This window comes from Chanodichthys erythropterus, chromosome 11 (genome assembly GCF_024489055.1).
Source record: "Chanodichthys erythropterus isolate Z2021 chromosome 11, ASM2448905v1, whole genome shotgun sequence".
In the NCBI taxonomy this organism is placed as follows: Eukaryota; Metazoa; Chordata; class Actinopteri; order Cypriniformes; family Xenocyprididae; genus Chanodichthys; species Chanodichthys erythropterus.
The window spans coordinates 50,928,721-50,948,765 of record NC_090231.1 but is presented as its reverse complement, the minus strand read 5'-3'; the positions used below and the strand labels follow the sequence as shown (position 1 = coordinate 50,948,765).

General features: G+C 35.6%; 1 protein-coding gene across 1 annotated transcript; it reads right to left on the bottom strand.

Annotated features, from left to right (window-relative positions):
- Positions 1–434: 434 nt before the first annotated feature.
- sepsecs (Sep (O-phosphoserine) tRNA:Sec (selenocysteine) tRNA synthase) lies at positions 435–19,297 on the bottom strand. The gene is made up of 11 exons (XM_067399996.1): positions 17,839–19,297; positions 16,048–16,202; positions 13,264–13,382; positions 12,974–13,132; positions 11,521–11,674; positions 10,559–10,661; positions 10,347–10,476; positions 8,228–8,319; positions 5,998–6,091; positions 2,947–3,037; positions 435–814 (listed from the first exon to the last, which is right to left on the bottom strand). Exons 1-11 carry the CDS (start codon positions 17,950–17,952, stop codon positions 580–582), a joined length of 1,446 nt encoding a protein of 481 aa, XP_067256097.1. The 5' UTR covers positions 17,953–19,297; the 3' UTR covers positions 435–579.
- Positions 19,298–20,045: the final 748 nt, after the last annotated feature.

The window sequence follows — 20,045 nt, the reverse complement described above, 5'->3', positions numbered from 1 at the left end:
GTTGAGATTCGCCTGTTCTTCGGAGGTCTTTTAAACAAATTAGATTTATATAAGAAGAAGAAAACAATGTTTGAGTTTGAGACTCATTGTATGTCATTTCCATGTACTCTTATTCAACTATGCAGAGGTAAATTAAATTTTCAATTTGATGGCACCTTTAAGTAATGTTTATCACTGCTTAATATAAATTTTTTAATTAATCTAAAATTGTTTAATTAACCATGAGAATGTGTCTATTACACCAGTACATCACAAGACTACATTTTTTGTGTGTGAAATTTACATTAAATTTGAGTGAATTTTCTTTCAATCTGTTATGATATTGTTTGGAACAGAGAATTCCATCTACATTTGTATATTCAACCACAATGATGTTCTAAAAAAATAACAGCACCAGATGATTTAAAATTGTGAAATAATATTTATTTATTGTCATTCAGGATACACAGCTTTCAAACACACAGAGGAAACAAACGGATGCATTTGTGGCCATATGCTGTTGCTATTGCCACAATATCAAGTTAGGAAAAAATGAATCCTATGTAACCATCTCTTTTAACCAGAGCATTAGAAGACTGTTTAGTCCTTCAAATCTTCAGTAGGCGATACTGACTCACTCTTCTCTGCAGAGTCTTCTTTCCTAAGGCTCTTGAGGCATTTATCGAGTCTCTTAATGCACAATGTTATATCTTCTTTAGTTATTCCGATAGCAGAGGCTGCATTAAGGTATGGGCATGGATAGGAATCGGCGTGTGACATGAAGCCATTGAACGTGTGTCCGCTCACGGTCTGTTCCACACCCAGTGGAACCACCCTGCAAGAAAATTTTGCATGAATGAACAAGCCATCTGATGCATTTCCACATTGCTTCTCCTACAGAAACATGGCTGAGTGCAAAACCCAAACTAACTTATCTAATGTTATGCCAAAACAAATGTTCAAGAATTGTAACAAATAATTGTGCCATCCTAATAATTATCATTACAATGATTAATTTCTAACCAACAATGATAAATTAAACTGGTCCTCTAAAAGATTAATGAGGACAAATAGAGTCGCTCTCTTTCAAGCTGAAACAGATTTTCTAAAACAAAACATGAGCCAATTCAGAGTCTTACATGGATCTTTCCAAATTTACTGCAGACATTTAGTTCAATCTTAAATTACTGTGTCATATTTATTCATTGGACATCTATCACTGCAGATATAGTGCACAGCCTGTGACAGACTAAAAGGAGGTGGACAAGATAATGCAACAAGATAAACCCCTTGAGAATGAGAATGACTCCCATTTAAATAATGAAAGCGGACAGCAGAAAGTAAGTTTCATCAATATTACAGCAGATCACCTAGTGTCCAGCACAAAATATGGTAACACTTTATTTTACAGTGTCCTTGTTACACAAGTTGCATGTACTTATTATAGTAATAACTATAAATTATGCATAATTACATGTAACTAACCCTAAACCAAACCCTAACCCTATAGCAAGTACAAGTAGTTAATTATTATTAATCACTATTAAATGTATAATTACACTGTAACAAGGACAAAAAATAAAGTGTAAGCAAATTTTAAAGGGGACATCGGCTGCCAATTTTCCACAAGTTAGTATGATTCTTTAGAGCCTTTATGAAAAGTCTATAACATACTTTGATTATAATTTCTTAATGGTTGTATAAAAAAAAACACCCTTTTTACCTTGTCAAAAACAGCTCTGTTCACAGCGAGCCGTTTCGGTGCATGTCCCTTTAAATGATAATGGGCTACTGTTCACCCCACCCCTATCTTCAGCAATTCTGAACTCACCATTCTTATATATGCAGTTATAAATGCTCAAACACTATTAAAATACTTTAAAATTACTTGTTAGTCATTAACTAACACCTTTATAAACCTTATTGTAGTGTTACCATGTTATCTTTACATAAAATGTACACAGTTTGTAATAAGACAATCACCTTAATGCATTGTTCATTAACGTGCAGTGATGAATTACAGTGAGAAGGTTCTAAATAGAAATGAAGAAATAAATGTTTGTTTGACTGTATTATTTTTATAATGAACAAGCTGCGATGTCATGTTTGCAGTGCTTTGTTGTGTGTGCATGAGGCGCCGGCGCGATCAAACAGCAGTCTTTGCAAGGGACTTGCCTCATCGTCATGGCAACGGTTGGTGACCAGGTCAGATTACATCAAAGCTTGTTCTTGTTTGTTGGAAAATCATACCACACTGCTCAGACATTCCCCGACCCAACAAACGGCGATTAAAAACGTTCAGTTGGGTGAAAACAAACACCGACCAAAGGCAACCTGCGCGGCGTCAAAACAATGGCAGACTGTTTACAACTTACTCAGGGCGGGTCTATGCTAAAACGGCAGTGTCCGTCAACAGTCATTGGAGGGGCCTGTCAAATTCACGTTGTTTTGCCAAGAATCTGTGAATGGCTTGATCTGACAAAGTGCTTATGATTTCTGAGGATTTAAAAGAAAGCACTGGGTGGATTTTTATCATTATAGGGTGGTTGTGTAGACAACACACATTTATGTCCAAACATCATGTAAAAGTGAATTTTGCATCCAATGTCCCCTTTAAGTGAAGAGAAAATGTATCTTTGGGATGTGAAAATATTCAGCCAGCTTGTTTACGGTATATAAGAAGTAAGTTGTGAGCTACAGTGACCCCAAAAGTGGCATTTGTTCTTTAAGGATAACAGGCACACTTCTGTATCGCAACACTGCATGAAAAAAAGCTAGGTTAGTTAGGATATATATTATGTAACAATAGACACATTGTTTAAAATAAAGTATTTAGACACTTTCTGATTGTCAGATGGTGGAGCATGTAGTTAATCACATTTAGTTCTCATCTGTGTGAACTTGAGAAGAATGACTTCACATCCTCTATACTTTTTCTCAGGTTTGCTTTGATGGACAGTAGCTCACCTGGCCCCAGACACCTGTCTGGTGAAGAGCATGGAGCCCAGTTGTGTGACTGCTGCGTTACTCTGTGTCTGGAGATAGTTCAGTGACATAGCTGGAGTGCACAAGGAACATCATTATACACCTTTTTATATATATGCACTTTTGTACATTTGTTTTAATTTGAAAATTTTGAAGGGAACAGAATGGAAGGGGATAATATAACACAATATGAAACATTTATTCATTAGGCATTTATACACACATTAGGCAATGACATTATAACAATGCTGCCCCTTGTGAAAAAGATAAATACTTTATCATACATTTAAAAAGAATATTTATCACTAAAATAATTATTTTAAATGGATATATTTAAGTGCGGACTGAATGTAATGTTTTCAGACACTTCATTGCATGTTAACTGAAATTAAATGAAAATGTATTTGTTTAAATTTAAATTAAATATAATTAGCTAAAATTTGCAGTGCTTTTCTAATCCACTTAAGTAGGACCTCTTTATAAGTAATTTTATATTTACCTCTATTGCCTTTGAAATAATGGTTAAAATGTACTGCTGAATGTACTGACAAGCATTTATATAACTAAAATACGTTTCAATAGAAATAATTAAAGTATATGTCATGTATTTAAACATATTTTTAATTACACATTTGTAATGATGTAGTTCCTTTAGTACATTTAAAATATATTAACTTTAAGTGTAATATACTTTATAATACTTTACATGTGCTTTAGTATGTTAGTCAACAGATCAAAATAAGTACTTTAATGCATGGCAAAAGATTATTAAATCACTGATTTAAAATGTTTTTTTTTTAAAGTAAAACGTTTAATTTGACGATTTCAAAGTGCACTTTGTAAAAGTTAACTTAAATGGTGTTTTAGTTTATTAATCATATTATATGTATATTAATAATACAATTAAGTTCACTTTTTTTTGTCCACAAAAGGGTGACTGACTGATAGCACCACAAGAACGCTTACAGAGCCATATATATATATATATATATATATATATATATATATATATATATATATATATATATATATATATATATATATATATATATATATATGTGTGTGTGTGTGGTCCTGGTAAACCCTACATCGTGGGACCTTGTGGGGACATTTATTTGGTCCTCATGATTAAAAGAGCTTATAAATATTAACTTATAATTATTAATGATGTTTTCTGAATATGTAAAAGCTCAAAAGTTTTCTGTGTTGGGTATGTTCAGGGGATAGAATATACCGTTTATACAGTATAAAAATACAGTATCTCATAGAAGGGAGTACACCCCTCACATTTTTGTAAATATTTTATTATATCTTTTCATGTGGCAACACTGAAGAAATGACACTTTGCTACAATGTAAAGTAGTGAGTGTACAGCTTGTATAACAGTGTAAATTTGCTGTCCCCTCAAAATAACTCAACACACAGTCATTAATGTCTAAACCGCTGGCCACAAAAGTGAGTAGACCCCTAAGTGAAAATGTCCAAATTGGGCTCAAAGTGTTAATATTTTGTGTGGCCACCATTATCTTCCAGCACTGCCTTAACCCTCTTGGGCGTGGAGTTCACCAGAGCTTCACAGGTTGCCACTGGAATCCTCTTCCACTCCTCCATGTCGACATCACGGAGATGGTGGATGTTAGAGACCTTGCGCTCCTCCACCTTCTGTTTGAGGATTCCCCACAGATGCTCAATAGGGTTTAGGTCAGGAAACACGCTTGGCCAGTCCATCACCTTTACCCTCAGCTTCTTTTGCAAGGCAGTGGTCGTCTTGGAGGTGTGTTTGGGGTCGCTATCATGTTGGAAGAAGATCCCCTCCGAAGAGAGGGGATCATGCTCTGCTCATTCATGGTTCCCTCAATGAACTGTAGCTCCCCAGTGCCGGCAGCACTCATGCAGCCCTACACCATGACACTCCAACTACCATGCTTGACTGTAGGCAAGACACACTTGTCTTTGTAATCCTCACCTGGTTGTCACCACACACGCTTGACACCATCTGAACCAAATAAGTTTATCTTGGTCTCATCAGACCACAGGACATGGTTCCAGTAATCCATGTCCGTCAGTAATCCATGTTCGTAGTCTGCTTGTCTTCAGCAAACTGTTTGTGGGCTTTCTTGTGCATCATCTTTAGAAGAGGCTTCCTTCTGGGCCAACAGCCATGCAGACCAATTTGATGCAGTGTGCGCCGTATGGTCTGAGCACTGACAGGCTGACTCCCCACCCCTTCAACCTCTGCAGCAATGCTGGCAGCACTCATACGTCTATTTCCCAAATACAACCTCTGGATATGATGCTGAGCACGTGCACTCAACTTCTTTGGTCGACCATGGCGAGGCCTGTTCTGAGTGGATCCTGTCCTGTTAAACTGCTGTATGGTCTTGGCCACCATGCTGCAGCTCAGTTTCAGGGTCTTGGCAATCTTCTTATAGCCTACACCATCTTTATGTAGAGCAACAATTCTTTTTTTCAGATCCTCAGAGAGTTCTTTGCCATGAGGTGCCATGTTGAACTTCCAGTGACCAGTATGAGAGAGTGAGAGCAATAACACCAAATTTAACACACCTGTCCATTCACACCTGAGACTAACGAGTCACATGACACTGGGGAGAGAAAATGGCTAATTGGGCCTAATTTGGACATTTTCATTTAGGAGTCTACTCACTTTTGTGGCCAGCAGTTTAGACATTAATAGCTGTGTGTTGAGTTATTTTGAGGGGACAGCAAATTTACACTGTCATACAAGCTGTACACTCACTACTTTACATTGTAGCAAAGTTTTATTTGTCAACAGAGAAAAATGCAGAGATGCTCTTTGCAGTCAGAAGGCGTAGTTACAGCATCTACAAGCAGGGGCTAACAGCTAATCAACAAACCAAACCTTGACCCCTTGTGCAACATGAAAAAAACGTTTGGAACTATTTTCATTTACAGTCAAACAATACTTGTTCATTGAACTGTTTTATAAAAGCAGGAGCAGCTCTTTTGCTCATATGACACTGCACTATATATACATTATGTATCATTCCTCACCCAGTGATATTGGATTGTGTGGCGTATGCAGCAGTCTCTCCCCGTACCTCTCGGCTAGAACCTTCAGCTCCTGTGCCAGGTGGCCATACAGCTCCTGCGGGCCATACAAAACAACAGTTATAAATAGCTCTCCACACTCCACTTTACACTGCTTTTTCTGTCGCACATTCTGTTTTCTGCTAATGTAGCATTTCTGTGTCTGCTGGCCTACAGTACACCCACCACCTGCTTCATTCTCCAGCCACCCTAGCTTTCTCCTTTCCAGTCAAAGGTGCAGCCTGCTTTCCCATCTGAAGCTGTAATGTAATTGCATCAACAGAATCAGCTGTGTTGGCAGTGCTGTGGTCCACCACTGGGATCAATTACAAATGAACTGTAGGAGGCCCTCAGGTTATGGTCTCCTATTATGATGCTGTTAGTAATACAGTATGAAAACACAGAGACAAAAACCTGCTGTCCTTGACAGTTCATAATATGCAGAAACCAACATTATGCAAATAAAATTTGCATAATGGAAAACCCAAGCAACAAAACACCAACGCCCTATCAACCACCCACAACACAAGAATTTACTATTTACTACATGGTGAATGGCACTTAGTGCACTATATAGGCAATAGGAAACGATTAAGAATGTAAATATGCTTTCCATTGAGGCGAATGAAATCTGGTTTCACGTTATTGTCACAATCGCAGCAGCGTGCACACGCTGCTCTCAGACACGATAGCACAGAGCGTATAATATGCGTGAGTCAGCGCAGACCACAAAACATATTAGACACATTTGAATTCTGCACAAAATGCAGTATTTTAAAGCGATATGAAGGAGATTAGGAGGAGAAACGGTTAGAGATTAGAAAGAAACTGAGGTTTTATAGAGCTCAGCGGCTCTGGCCGAGCTGTGATATAAACAAAACGCTATTGGCTATTTAAAGAAAAAAAGTGAGGAGCTGTTCGATATGTCTCGCCCTGTCTTCCTGTTTCAGTGGAAATTACATCAACACAGTGAATATTGCTGCGTTCCAAGGCAATTGAGTGGGCCTTTAAGTGTACTTAAAGTACGCTTTCATGACGATCTTAACAGACTTAATTACAGTTAAAATTTGTACTTTGTAATGATGTCAAATTAAAATTTTTTTTTTTAAGTTTTAGTGTTGTAAAGAGGTACACTTATTTTGATGTGTTGACTAATATACTAAAGTATAGGTAAAGTACTTAATTATAATTTTAACTTTATATTACATGTAAAATTAATATATTTTAAATATATTCGTCATATATTACAAATATATTTAAATACAGGACATACAAGTTTCAATAGAAATTACATTAAAGTATATTTTAGTTTATCATAAATGACTGTCAGTACAATCAGCAATTAACTTTATATGTAATTTCATTAGTACTTCTATTGTCTTTGAAATATGGTTAAAGATGTCTTTAAATCCTACTTAAGTAGGTCAAAAAAGCACTCCAAAGTTCAGCTAATTGCATTCAATATAACTAGAATATATTTTAGTTTGATTGCAATTAACATGCAAATAAGTGTTGGATACATCACATTCAGCTTGCATTTAAGTATGTTCTTTTAAAATATATTATTTCTGTAGTAAGTACTCTCTTTAAAAAGTATGCTAAAGTGCACTTCTTTTTCACAAGGGGACTGTCCAAATATTCTTTCTCTTCTGGCTAAAACATGTTAGACCACCAAATCTGACCACAGAGAATATCTTATATGATCAACAAAGGCTGTAAATTATTAATAATCCGGATGCATTAGCGGTAAATCAATATCCCCTTAAGTTCCTTATTACATGACGGCTAATGGTATTTTGCTCCATGTACTGGAGTCTCATTGGGATAATATACCTACCTGCCTATACACCATTGGTTCACAACCACGGGGCCTCAGTAAACTTCCAAGGGGGCCACAGAATGACATAATATTATTTAGAGGTACGGTAAGCGATTTTTGAGAAACACTGTCGATATTTGAAATCGATATTACGATATTACTAAAAAGTAAACTGAAAATATAAAAATATGTAATATTAATAAAAAGTAATATACAAAAAAAATTACTAAAAAAATAAAATTAAAATGAAAACCGAACAAAACTGAACTAAAAATGAAAGCCATACAAAATATTAATAAAAACTAGAATTGAAATTGGAAATTGGAAGTTATGAAAAATGTAGCCCAGCGGCTCGTTTTTTTTTTTTTTTTTTACCTTTCTCTCAGACAGAAGTTTCTTGTAGCCGCTGGCCCCCAGTGTGAGCAGTGTAATGAGGACGTCTAGAGATGGGGAAGCAGAAGCTCGACCTGGACAAGAGCAGATAACCTCAATGACTTTAAAATCAACAGCTTGCAATAGTACTGCTTAAGTTTATTGTAAAGCATTAAAGCTATACTTGTCATTGCAACACTTTATTGCAGTTCATAGAGAGAATAAAGTACAAACATAATAGGGATGCAAGATATATCAGTACTCAGATTTTTTTTTTATTTTTTATATTTAATAATTTAGCGGAATTGACTGATATTGAATGTTTAATTATGTATTTTTATTTCCCCTTTTTCTGCATTCAGATTTGGATCTTATGGTAATCTTGAAAACACAAATCATTTAAAGAGTATCTGTTATCTTTTTACAAAGCATTGATTTTGTTTTTGAGTTCTACTAGAATAGGTTTTCATGCTTGTATGTTCAAAAAAGAAATTTTTCATATATTTGACATTGTTGCAGTCTTCCCAGTCTGTCTGTAACGCTTTAGTTTCTGTCTCCACGAAGCTCTTCCTTCTGAAAAGCTCAATGTGCTCTGATTGGTCAGCTGGACCAGTGTGCTGTGATTGAGCGTGTTCGAAAATGTCACGCCTATTACCATAACTGTGTATTTTAACACACTACTAAAGCAACTCAAGCAGGCCTCAACCTTTTAATTTGCATACGCCTTGGGTGGAAATTACTTACTTTTCTGTGTTTAGATGCTATAATCTACCAACCCAAAACACGTGAAAAAGGACAACCCAGTAACTTCTTTGCTCCCCTAGTGATGTAGGAAGGGGAGTTTATTATAAAATTCCTGCCCCTTACTCTGCATGTTTCCACCCACGGCGCTGTCATTTTGTTTTCGCAAGTGACAATGGTGTATCAGTTATAACGCCATGGCAAAAGTTCGAGTAAAGCATGCTCAAAAACCCCAAAATTTACAAAAAGCCTGCCCCTGGGAACACGCAACAAAGGGGGTGAGGCCATGTTGGGCTGCTTTAGAGAAGAGGAAGAGTTGTTGTAGTGGAGTGTTGTTGCCATGCCGTCATTTTACACCGGACTGCTTCACAAACGAGGGTCAATTCAATGCTGGATTTTCACAAAAGATTAACATGACAGCACATGCTAGTTAATGAGTTGAATCAACTCCACAGCAACTACATAAATTTATCCACTAACCATTCAGAAACGTCCAGCTGCATTTTGGCTGTGCATGAGATTCTCCAGCTTTGTTGTTGTTGAGCAACCGAAGAGCGGGCTGTTAAAGCTCCACCGACTCGTGGAAAGGGGGCTGGGAGCAGAAGCTCATTTGCATTTAAAGAGACACACACAAAAATGGTGTGTTTTTGCTCACACCCAAATAAGGGCAAATTTGACAAACTAAATGATCTGTGGGGTATTTTGAGCTGAAACTTCACAGACAGATTCTGGGGACACCAGAGACTTATATTACATCTTATGAAAGTGGCATTATATGACCCCTTTAAACAAAACATAGTTATTGGCCATAGCATGAAAATAATTATCTGCTTATCGTATCAGCCTGAATTTTAATGCTGGCTCATTCCCTAAATGATCGTTTGGATTTTAAAACCTTTGCAGTAAAATCATTTCATAATCAGTATTCACTTGTTTAAAATGAGAATCAGAATGTATTTTAGTAAATTAATCGTCGTCAAGCATTTTGAAACAGTGCAGCAGAGCTGAAGTAACAATGAACCAAATTACAAGTGTTTTCCCCTGTCTAACTCACTCTAGCACACTCAGTGAATCAATAGTAGTAGGAGTGTTTGGGATTTCCTCTGCAGTGCAGAAAAAAGTGGGAGGGATATGCGGGAGCCAGCAGAGAGCAGTTCTGAAGTGGCACACTGCACAAACAAAAACTCTTTCTAGATTTTTAGAGAAAGACAGACTCAGACAGACCACTTTTTTACAGTAAATATTCAGCATGTTTAAATGGATAGCAGTATTTTAGTATCATATCGACTCTTCAATTGTAACTGCAAATGTCTGATTTCAGACATTAAGTTTGTAACAGATCAGTCATCTACAACATATTTGCTGTTTAAAGGATGCATACCAGGGTACATCTTACTGATCTCCTTAATGAAGCTCTCATCAAACCCTGCAATGATGGCACCACCAACTGGGACCATGAAGTTTTTATCAAGACTTTGGACAAAGGCATCGATTCTCCCAACACGAGCCCCCTATAAAAACACTTTAATAAGCCAATTTGGTTTCATTGAAATAAAATGATTATAGTAAATGTAAACAAAAAGTACATTTTACCTGCTGAATAAGGTGCATACATTTGGATGACTGCATTCCATAGGCATTATTGACTATGTGGGGAATTTCATGCTTCGCACACAGAACAGAAAGTTCCTCTAGCCTGTAAAAAGAAACAAAGTGACTATGCAAATTGAAAAAAATAAAACTATACACACACACACACAGTGTTCCAAATTATTATGCAAGTGACACATCAGTAGGATTTCAGTACAATAAACATTGAGATTTTAGTTTTTCTAAGAAAGTGTTTGTTTATTTATCCATGTCTTTTTAGATAACCAATATCAATCTCAGACAAAATAGTTTGCCAGGTCTACTTAGGTAAATGGAAACCCTACTTAGAGGTTGTTCCACATTATTAAGTCACAGTTCTCATGCAATATGGGGAGGAAGAAAGATCTGTCTGAAGATGAAAAGCATGAAATTGTGCAATTTTGTGCAAAAGGCATGAAAACAACTAATATTGTGTGAAACTGAATGGAGATTATCAAATTATCATAAGATTTGTGAGTGATTTAGAGCACAGCAGAACTAGGTCAGTTAAAGGCTTATTAAGGTAAGTTCCTGTCAAAAAAATTAATTGTATTAAAATTTTCTCTCTCTCTCTCTCTCTCTATATTATATATATATATATATATATATATATATATATATATATATATATATATATATATATATATATATATACACATATACATATATATACATATATATAGGACCATGAAGTGGTAAAAATATTTTTTTTTCTTGCAGCTCAGGCATTTTTGCCCAAGATCTCCATCAGTGTTTTTCAAAAGAAACAAACTAATATAGGATTGGATTTTGAGTAAGTAATGACAGAATCTTCTTATTTAGTGAACTGTTCCTTTAAACTTAATGTCTAAATGCTTACAGAAACTTTGCAGACTAAATATTTGTTTTAGTAAAGAAACATTCTTTTGTTTGTGGTTTTGACCTGCCTGTCAGGGACACGTGGTGCAAAACAGGATGTTGTGGAATGGACACAGAGGATGTTTTTAGCACCCAATTCCTCGATCTTCCTCTCCACTTCCTCCATGTTTGTTCTCAGCTCATCTCCTTCCAAGACATTTTCTATCACCACAGGTTCAAACCCTTTCAAAAGATGGAAAACATTTGATGAGTCTTTTCTTCACTAATATAAATGAAGCACCATGACGGTCAACAGTGACATATTCGAGTCGCACTTTATATTAGGTGTATTTAACAACAATACACTTACATAATAATAATAAAAAAAATTGTTATGTACTTATTGTGTTGATGTATTGCAAAACAGTTTTGCTGGTAAAACTGTTGTTTTGTTGGTGGTATGGTCAGGTTTAAGGGTGGGTTAAAGTGTAAGGGAAGTGTCAAAAGTGTAATTACATATGTAATTACATGCAGGTATTATTTAAAGGTAACAGTATTTTACAGTGTTACATACAGTATGTTACATGTAGTTACTATAGTAATTACTATAAATTATGCTTAATTGCATGCAACATCCAAATCCTAACCCTATAGTAAGTATATGTAGTTAATTATTATTACTCATTACTTGCATGTATAATTACACTGTAATACTTTAAAATTTAATGTAATAAGAGTGATATATAAACATGTATGTACACAAAACATCATTGTATCAAATGATTAATTTAAATCTTAGTACATAGTAGTTAAAGACAATTAATATAAAGTGGGTCCCATATTCTTGTTTTTATGACATTATGACAGTAGTAGTAACTTATAAGTATGAATAATATTTGGCTGCATTTGAAGAAATAGTATGAAGAAAACAGATATGAAGAGTCATTTCATTGTATAGTGGCATTGTATCGCTGGAGAAGAGATTTGTGCTTGTGAATGTGAGTTTAAAATCGAAAACCAAAACTATTATAATTTTCAATAATTGAAATACATATTGATAATAAAATAAATATTAGATTTAAAAAAAACTAAACTTAATTTTTTGCCTTGGCAACTGAAAAAAACTAAACTTTACAATAAAGTTTCATCAGTTAACATTAGTTAACTACATTACATCAAATAACAAAGAACAATACTTCTACAGCATTTAATAATCTCAGTTAATGTTAATCTCAACATCTACTAATGCTTTTTCAAGATCAAAAGTTGTATTTCTTAACATTAGTTAATGCACTGAACTAACATGGATGTAGACATTAATTGTACATTACATTAATAAAGGTTAATAAATTCAGTAAAAATATATCGTTCATTGTTAGCTCATGTTAGGTGATGCATTATGTCAACAAAGGAGACCTTAATGTTTAAGTGTTACTAAATAAATTTAAATTTGAAATAAAAATAAATGAAAGCTAAATAGAAATACTTTTATACAGGTTTTCTCTGTGGTGGGCTGTGTTAAAAGCCCTCAGTGAATCTTACCAGCAGTCACCATGGATTTGAAACAGGACTTCTGGTCAATGCGAGGCCAGAGGATGTATCGTGCTCCTGGCCTCCTATGTCTCAGGGTGAGGAAACACAACGTGAGACTCATTCCTGTCGCCATGGGGACCACAAAGCATGAGGACACACTCCTAACACCTGTGAAAACAGTTACAGATGTGCACAAATACACTGAATTATAAGTGAAGACCTGATGTTTGCTTGTTTGTTCTGCTTATTGTATGTTCCATTACCAAGAGTGTTGTTTAATAAAACATTAGAGATAGTACCTGTAAATTTCAGCACATCCAGAACTACTGAATTAGTGATTTTATTCAATAGGCTGGAACCAGCAGCCTTAGGCTGAACAGCTGCAATGTCACCCGATCGGCCGATGCCATGGATCAGCCTGAGGGGAAAAACAACAAAGCCTTATATAGTAAAAAAAGCCAGATTATTGTAGAAAAGTCTGTTGTTGTTTTTTAATTCAATTTCTTAATAAGAAAGTGTCCTTATTATGTTACAATGCCCAGCCCAAAAAAATTGCTGTTTGGATTTAAACAGGCAAATGCTTAAGAGTCCATGACTGGATCATTATTGCAGTGATTATTATGTTTCTAGAATGTTATATGTTACAGTGGGTACGGAAAGTATTCAGACCCCCTTAAATGTTTCACTCTTTGTTATATTGTTATATTGCAGCCATTTGCTAAAATCATTTAAGTTCATTTTTTCCCTCATTAATGTACACACAGCACCCCATATTGACAGAAAAACACAGAATTGTTGACATTTTTGCAGATTTATTAAAAAAGAAAAACTGAAATATCACATTCAGTATTCAGACCCTTTGCTCAGTATTTAGTAGAAGAACCCTTTTGATCTAATACAGCCATGAGTCTTTTTGGGAAAGATGCAACAAGTTTTTCACACCTGGATTTGGGGATCCTCTGCCATTTCTCCTTGCAGATCCTCTCCAGTTCTGTCAGGTTGGATGGTAAACGTTGGTGGACAGACATTTTTAGGTCTCTCCAGAGATGCTCAATTGGGTTTAAGTCAGGGCTCTGGATGGGCCATTCAAGAACAGTCACAGAGTTGTGAAGCCACTCCTTCATTATTTTAGCTGTGTGCTTAGGGTCATTGTCTTGTTGGAAGGTAAACCTCCGGCCCAGTCTGAGGTCCTGAGCACTCCGGAGAAGGTTTTCGTCCAGGATATCCCTGTACTTGGCCACATTCATCTTTCCCTCGATTGCAACCAGTCGTCCTGTCCCTGCAGCTGAAAAACACCCCCACAGCATGATGCTGCCACCACCATGCTTCACTGTTGGGACTGTATTGGACAGGTGATGAGCAGTGCCTGGTTTTCTCCACACATACCACTTAGAATTAAGGCCAAAAAGTTCTATCTTGGTCTCATCAGACCAGAGAATCTTATTTCTCACCATCTTAGCAAACTCCATGCAGGATTTCATGTGTCTTGCACTGAGGAGAGGCTTCCGTCGGGCCACTCTGCCATAAAGCCCCGACTGGTGGAGGGTTGCAGTGATGGTTGACTTTCTACAACTTTCTCCCATCTCTCGACTGCATCTCTGGAGCTCAGCCACAGTGATCTTTGGGTTCTTCTTTACCTCTCTCACCAAGGCTCTTCTCCCCCGATAGCTCAGTTTGGCCAGACGGCCAGCTTTAGGAAGGGTTCTGGTCGTCCCAAACGTCTTCCATTTAAGGATTATAGAGGCCACTGTGCTCTTAGGAACCTTTAAGTGCAGCAGGAATTTTTTTGTAACCTTGGCCAGATCTGTGCCTTGCCACAATTCTGTCTCTGAGCTCTTCAGGCAGTTCCTTTGACCTCATGATTCTCATTTGCTCTGACATGCACTGTGAGCTGTAAGGTCTTATACAGACAGGTGTGTGGTTTTCCTAATCAAGTCCAATCAGTATAATCAAACACAGCTGGACTCAAATGAAGGTGTAGAACCGTCTCAAGGATGATCAATAAGAAATGTACAGCACCGAAGTTAAATATATAAGTGTCACAGCAAAGGGTCTGAATACTTAGGAGCATGTGATATTTCAGTTTTTCTTTTTCAATAAATCTGCAAAAATGTCAACAATTCTGTGTTTTTCTGTCAATATGGGGTGCTGTGTTTACATAAATGAGGAAAAAAATGAACTTAAATGATTTTAGCAAATGGCTGCAATATAACAGAGTGAAAAATTTAAGGGGGTCTGAATACTTTCCGTACCCGCTGAATATGTCAGTACTTCTAACCCTAACTGATGGAATGTGTAGATTTTCATTTCTTAAACAACAATGTAGGAAGAAACATCATGGCCATATTCCAGAATGAATGTCAAGATTCATCAGGCTCAAATTGTGAAAGAATTGTTTGAATGGGAGTGGGAGTGAGCATGAAGAATCATTTTCACACATGAATCAGCAGCTCTGAGTCCTTTAAATTCATTGAAGGTCTTTGGGATGTGCTGGAGGAGACTTTACAGAGTGCTCACCTCTTGTATTGTCAATACGAGATCTTGACCAAGATCTTTTTCCCAGAAATGTTGACACCAGAATATAAATAATTATATAGCATTTTACGTGTCATTTCTTTATAATAATTAATAAACATGCACGCTCAAATGTGTGATCTTCTGGGTTTAACATATTTGATGTTAAATTGAACCTGTCTAAATGTTCATTTTGGTGAACTATACACAATGCCTATTGTGACACTATAAATAGTTACACCCCATTAAAGGGTTAGTTCAACCAAAAATTTCTGTCATTAATTACTCACTTTCACATCGTTCCACACCCGTAAGACCTTTGTTCATCTTGGGAACACAAATTAAGACATTTTTGATGAAATCCAAGAGGTTTTTTATCTCCCATAGAAAACATCTTAATTTGTGTTCCCAAGATGAACGAAGGTCTTACGGGTGTGGAACGACATGAAGGTGAGTAATTAATGACAGAAATTTCATTTTTGGTTGAACTAACCCTTTAACTAATGAATTAAACTAAATATTAAATTACATTTCGAGAAACAGAAAAGCTTCCAGTGATTGTGTGTAACCTGTAATGTCTCCTTGCCACCAGGCTGGAGGCGACTCTGCCCTCTCTCTCTCCCACACCACAGTTCCCTAAGAAGTTGTTGCTGTCCATGACGGCCAGCTCGTTTAGGAAGAGCTCTATGGTGCTTTCACTCCATCCCTCCTCTGGACATTTGCCCTACAAGAAATGAGAAACCTGACAGTCACACGCACCCATTTATGTGTCCACCACGATAAAAAACAAAAGAAAAAAAATATTTTAAAAATCTACTTTCAAGTCGGCATGAAACAGAATTTGCGATAGTCTTCTCTTCCCTATTGTGACGTATGAAACGGCTTCTGGAACATGACAAAAATCATGTAAGGGAGGACTTGATTTCATCCTCAGGAATTAAATGGATTGTAGGAAGTTGGGTGTTGTTAACTAAATGGAGGCATATCTGATTCTGAATGCTATTTGTGGAGGATATTTAGTCCCACTGTCCACCGAGACGTACATCATGAAGAGAACAGATGTCGCCTTGAAGGGGAAAGATTACGAGTGCACATGAATTTAAAAAATAATGAAGTGCATTAATCATTATTTTAAAAAGGTAAAGAGTATTTTTAATTTTTAAAGAGTATTATTAATTCATATGTATTATTAAACTTTTGGGGAGTCATGTCCCATGACATATTACAACCTGAACTAACCATTTCTTGTAATAAAATGGTCAAATTTTCTGATATTTTATGAGACTTATTGAACCTCTCTTATGAAAATGTGCACTGTAGTGTACTTCAAATGTTAAAACTATATTTTTTTTATAAACTAAGCTTGCAGATAATATACTAATAATTAAATAAAAGGACCCTTAAATGTCCTTTATGGCGGTTTCTTAACACACTTAAGTACACTTTTAAAAAGTGCACTTTGTAATAGTATCATATTTATAGTTTTATTTTAAAGTACATTTTAAATCACTGTTTTAATAATCTTTTGTCATGTTCAATGAAGCACACTTATTCTGATGTGTTGTTAACAAAGCGCATGTAAAGCACTTGATTATGTAACCCTTTAACATTATCATCATATGCATTATTCAGTATTGCAAGTTATATATTTTATATGTACTAACGTATAACTTTATCATCATTACAAATGCTTAGTTACAAATGTTACATTCAAGTTTCAACAGAATGATGTTAAAGTGTATTTTAGTTTGCCATAAATGATTGTCGTCAGTACATTCAGCAATACACTTATGCCATATTTCAAAGAAATATGAAATTAGAATTATGAAATTATATGAAAATATAAACGACATGCTTAAGTCCTACTTAATCTCAAATTGAGCTAAATGCATTTAATAGAAATTCAAACTAATACATTTTCATTCAAGTTTCAGAAATTATTACATTCAGTTTTTCTTTTAAAGTATATATATCCGTAATAAGCACTCTTTGTAAAAGTTTGACGGTCACGAGTGTCTGCAAGGCTCCTGTTTTTTTTTTCCTGCATCACATGACTTTGATTTCGCAGACACAAGTTTTTTGTTGTTTGTTTGTTTTTGTTTGTTTTTTAATATTAAACAAAAGCATGTAAGTTTTGTTATACATTTTGACTTTGTGCACAGAAAATAAAAGCAAGATTCAGAAATAAAAAAAATGTGCTTAACATGGAATGTATTTTTTAATAACTTTAGGTCCTGACCAAAATAAACAAAATAAATAAAATGAAAAGAGCGTCATGGCATTGACCCAAGTCTCGCTCTTTCACTCAAACGAGCACATGTGCATGTACAGTCAACAGATGTCAATCATACAGTTATTACCTGCTGTAAAAGCACTCGGATGAGCTGCTCGTGCCCGCGACGAGCTTGCAGACCCTGTCGCACATATGAGGACGAGACCAATTTTTCGCTCAGGTTGAAATTTTCGTTGTTCATGTCCTTTCAGTCTTTAAAAAGCGCTGCAGGTGAATATATTTGCGTTGTCAGTGACAAGCTTGTGCTGAATGATGTGCGACGCGACCAGCTGCTTCGCGATACTGGCGTATGTCTGTGTATATCGAAACAGTGCTTTCACTAATGTGCCTGCGTGACTGTTACGCTACAGATAAGAAGATGTTAGGTTAAACATTTTCTAATATCCCTGAGTCAGCATGAGTTTCAAATCGATCAGCTTGAAGTGTACTGTTTACTTCCAGGTTGAAACTCCTCCCCTTTAATGACGTCTGTATTTCAAAATAAAAGTCCTCAACTTAAGCAAATTGCACCGTTGATTTTCGATAAATTAAAGGTAATTTGAAAACCATTAGCTTCAGCAATGTCAGAAAATTATATATGCTGCATATAAAGAAACAATGAAATTGAAGTATTTCAATAAACATTTATTTTCGTGAAGCCAGTTTCCACAAAAACTACAGATGTGATTTTTTGTTATTAAAATAAAGGTCAATCAATCTGATTACTTAAGTAAAAGAGCAAGACTGTGGCAGTCTGTGCTTGAAATTACAAAACCTCTAAAAAGCTGCTAAATATCTTTGTTTCTGACATACTAAATATTCTATATAGTATTCTGCCCTAAAGCAGAGTTCAGGTTTTGCCAGGTTTAAAGGATTAGTTCAATTTCAAATTGAAATTTACTGATAATTTACTCATCCCCATGTCATCCAAGATGTTCATGTCTTTCTTTCTTCGGTCAAAAAGAAATTAAGGTTTTTGATGAAAACATTCCTGTATTTTTCTCCATATAATGGACTTCAGTGGCCTCCAAACGGCTGAAGGTCAAAATTACAGTTTGAATGCAGTTGTACACAATCCCAGACGAGGAATAAAGGTCTTATCTAGAGAAACCATCTCTTCTTCTTCTTCTTCTTCTCTATTAGAATTCCAGCAGTGTAGACACTGCTAAGAGTATTACTGCCCTCCTCAGGTTAACGTTTGAACTAAATGTTATATACTTGCACTAGCATATTGAATATGACAATTAGTTCAATCTTTGACCTGAGGAGGGCAGTAATACACTAAGCAGCGTCTACAACTGATGGAATTCTAATAGAGAAGAAGAAAAAGAGAGCTAGTTCAAGATAAGCATTTATGTTTAAAACGTATATATATATATATATATATAATGTATTTTTTATTTTATTTTTTTTTAGAAAATGAGCGATGGTTTCTCTAGATAAGACCCTTATTTCTCGTCTGGTATCATGTAGAACACTTTGAAGCTGCACTGAAACTGTAATTTTGACTTCAACCGTTTGGAGGCCATTAAAGTCCACTATATGGACAAAAATCCTGGAATGTTTTCTTCAAAAACCTTAATTTCTTTTTGACTGAAGAAAGAAAGACATGAACATCTTGAATGACATGGGGGTGAGTAAATTATCAGGAAATTTTAAATTTGAAAGTGAACTAATCCTTTAACCCTCTCTGTGCTTTAACATACAGTTAAACTACAGTAAAGTTTGTACAATAGAGAAAATGCATTTCAAATTGCGTAGAGCATCTTCTCATATTTTACTAAATTCAGCAATCTCGCACCTGATTCCAAGCACCTCGTCATTACATTTGACAGGCGACCAGTAAGAAAGGTGTGAAATCGCCTTTGGATGGATTTTGTTTTCAGTCACTTTTTACCGGAATGCACAACACACAAGAAATAAAGACCGGAACAATATGCGCACACATGATTCAAATGATTATACACACAATCTGAGAAAATAGGCACTTTCAGATGTATAGCATGATAGCCGAGTTCATATTCAACAGTTGTTAAAAGGATTTATCTGATGCAATATTTGTTTGCAGAGAGCAACAAATTTAAAGTCTTCATATAATGCATTATAAATGTATTTTAATGCATAAATTATGTCTTGTGATGCACCTTATCATACAATACAATTGTAATCACAGTTATAAAACATTATTACACGATCTATTCACTGCACCTTTAAAATGTATAAAGCATTAAAACACATGACAAACAAACAATTTCAGATGTAACAAGGAAACTGTAAATATAATGCAGTTTAGCT

Excerpts from the sequence above, each read along its gene's own strand:
- sepsecs (XM_067399996.1), bottom strand. The coding sequence starts at position 17,952 with ATGAACAACGAAAATTTCAACCTGAGCGAAAAATTGGTCTCGTCCTCA. Across the intron at positions 13,133-13,263 it reads GGATGTGCTGAAATTTACAG|GTGTTAGGAGTGTGTCCTCA; the intron begins GTACTATCTCTA and ends CTGTTTTCACAG. Across the intron at positions 10,477-10,558 it reads GTATGCACCTTATTCAGCAG|GGGGCTCGTGTTGGGAGAAT; the intron begins GTAAAATGTACT and ends GTGTTTTTATAG.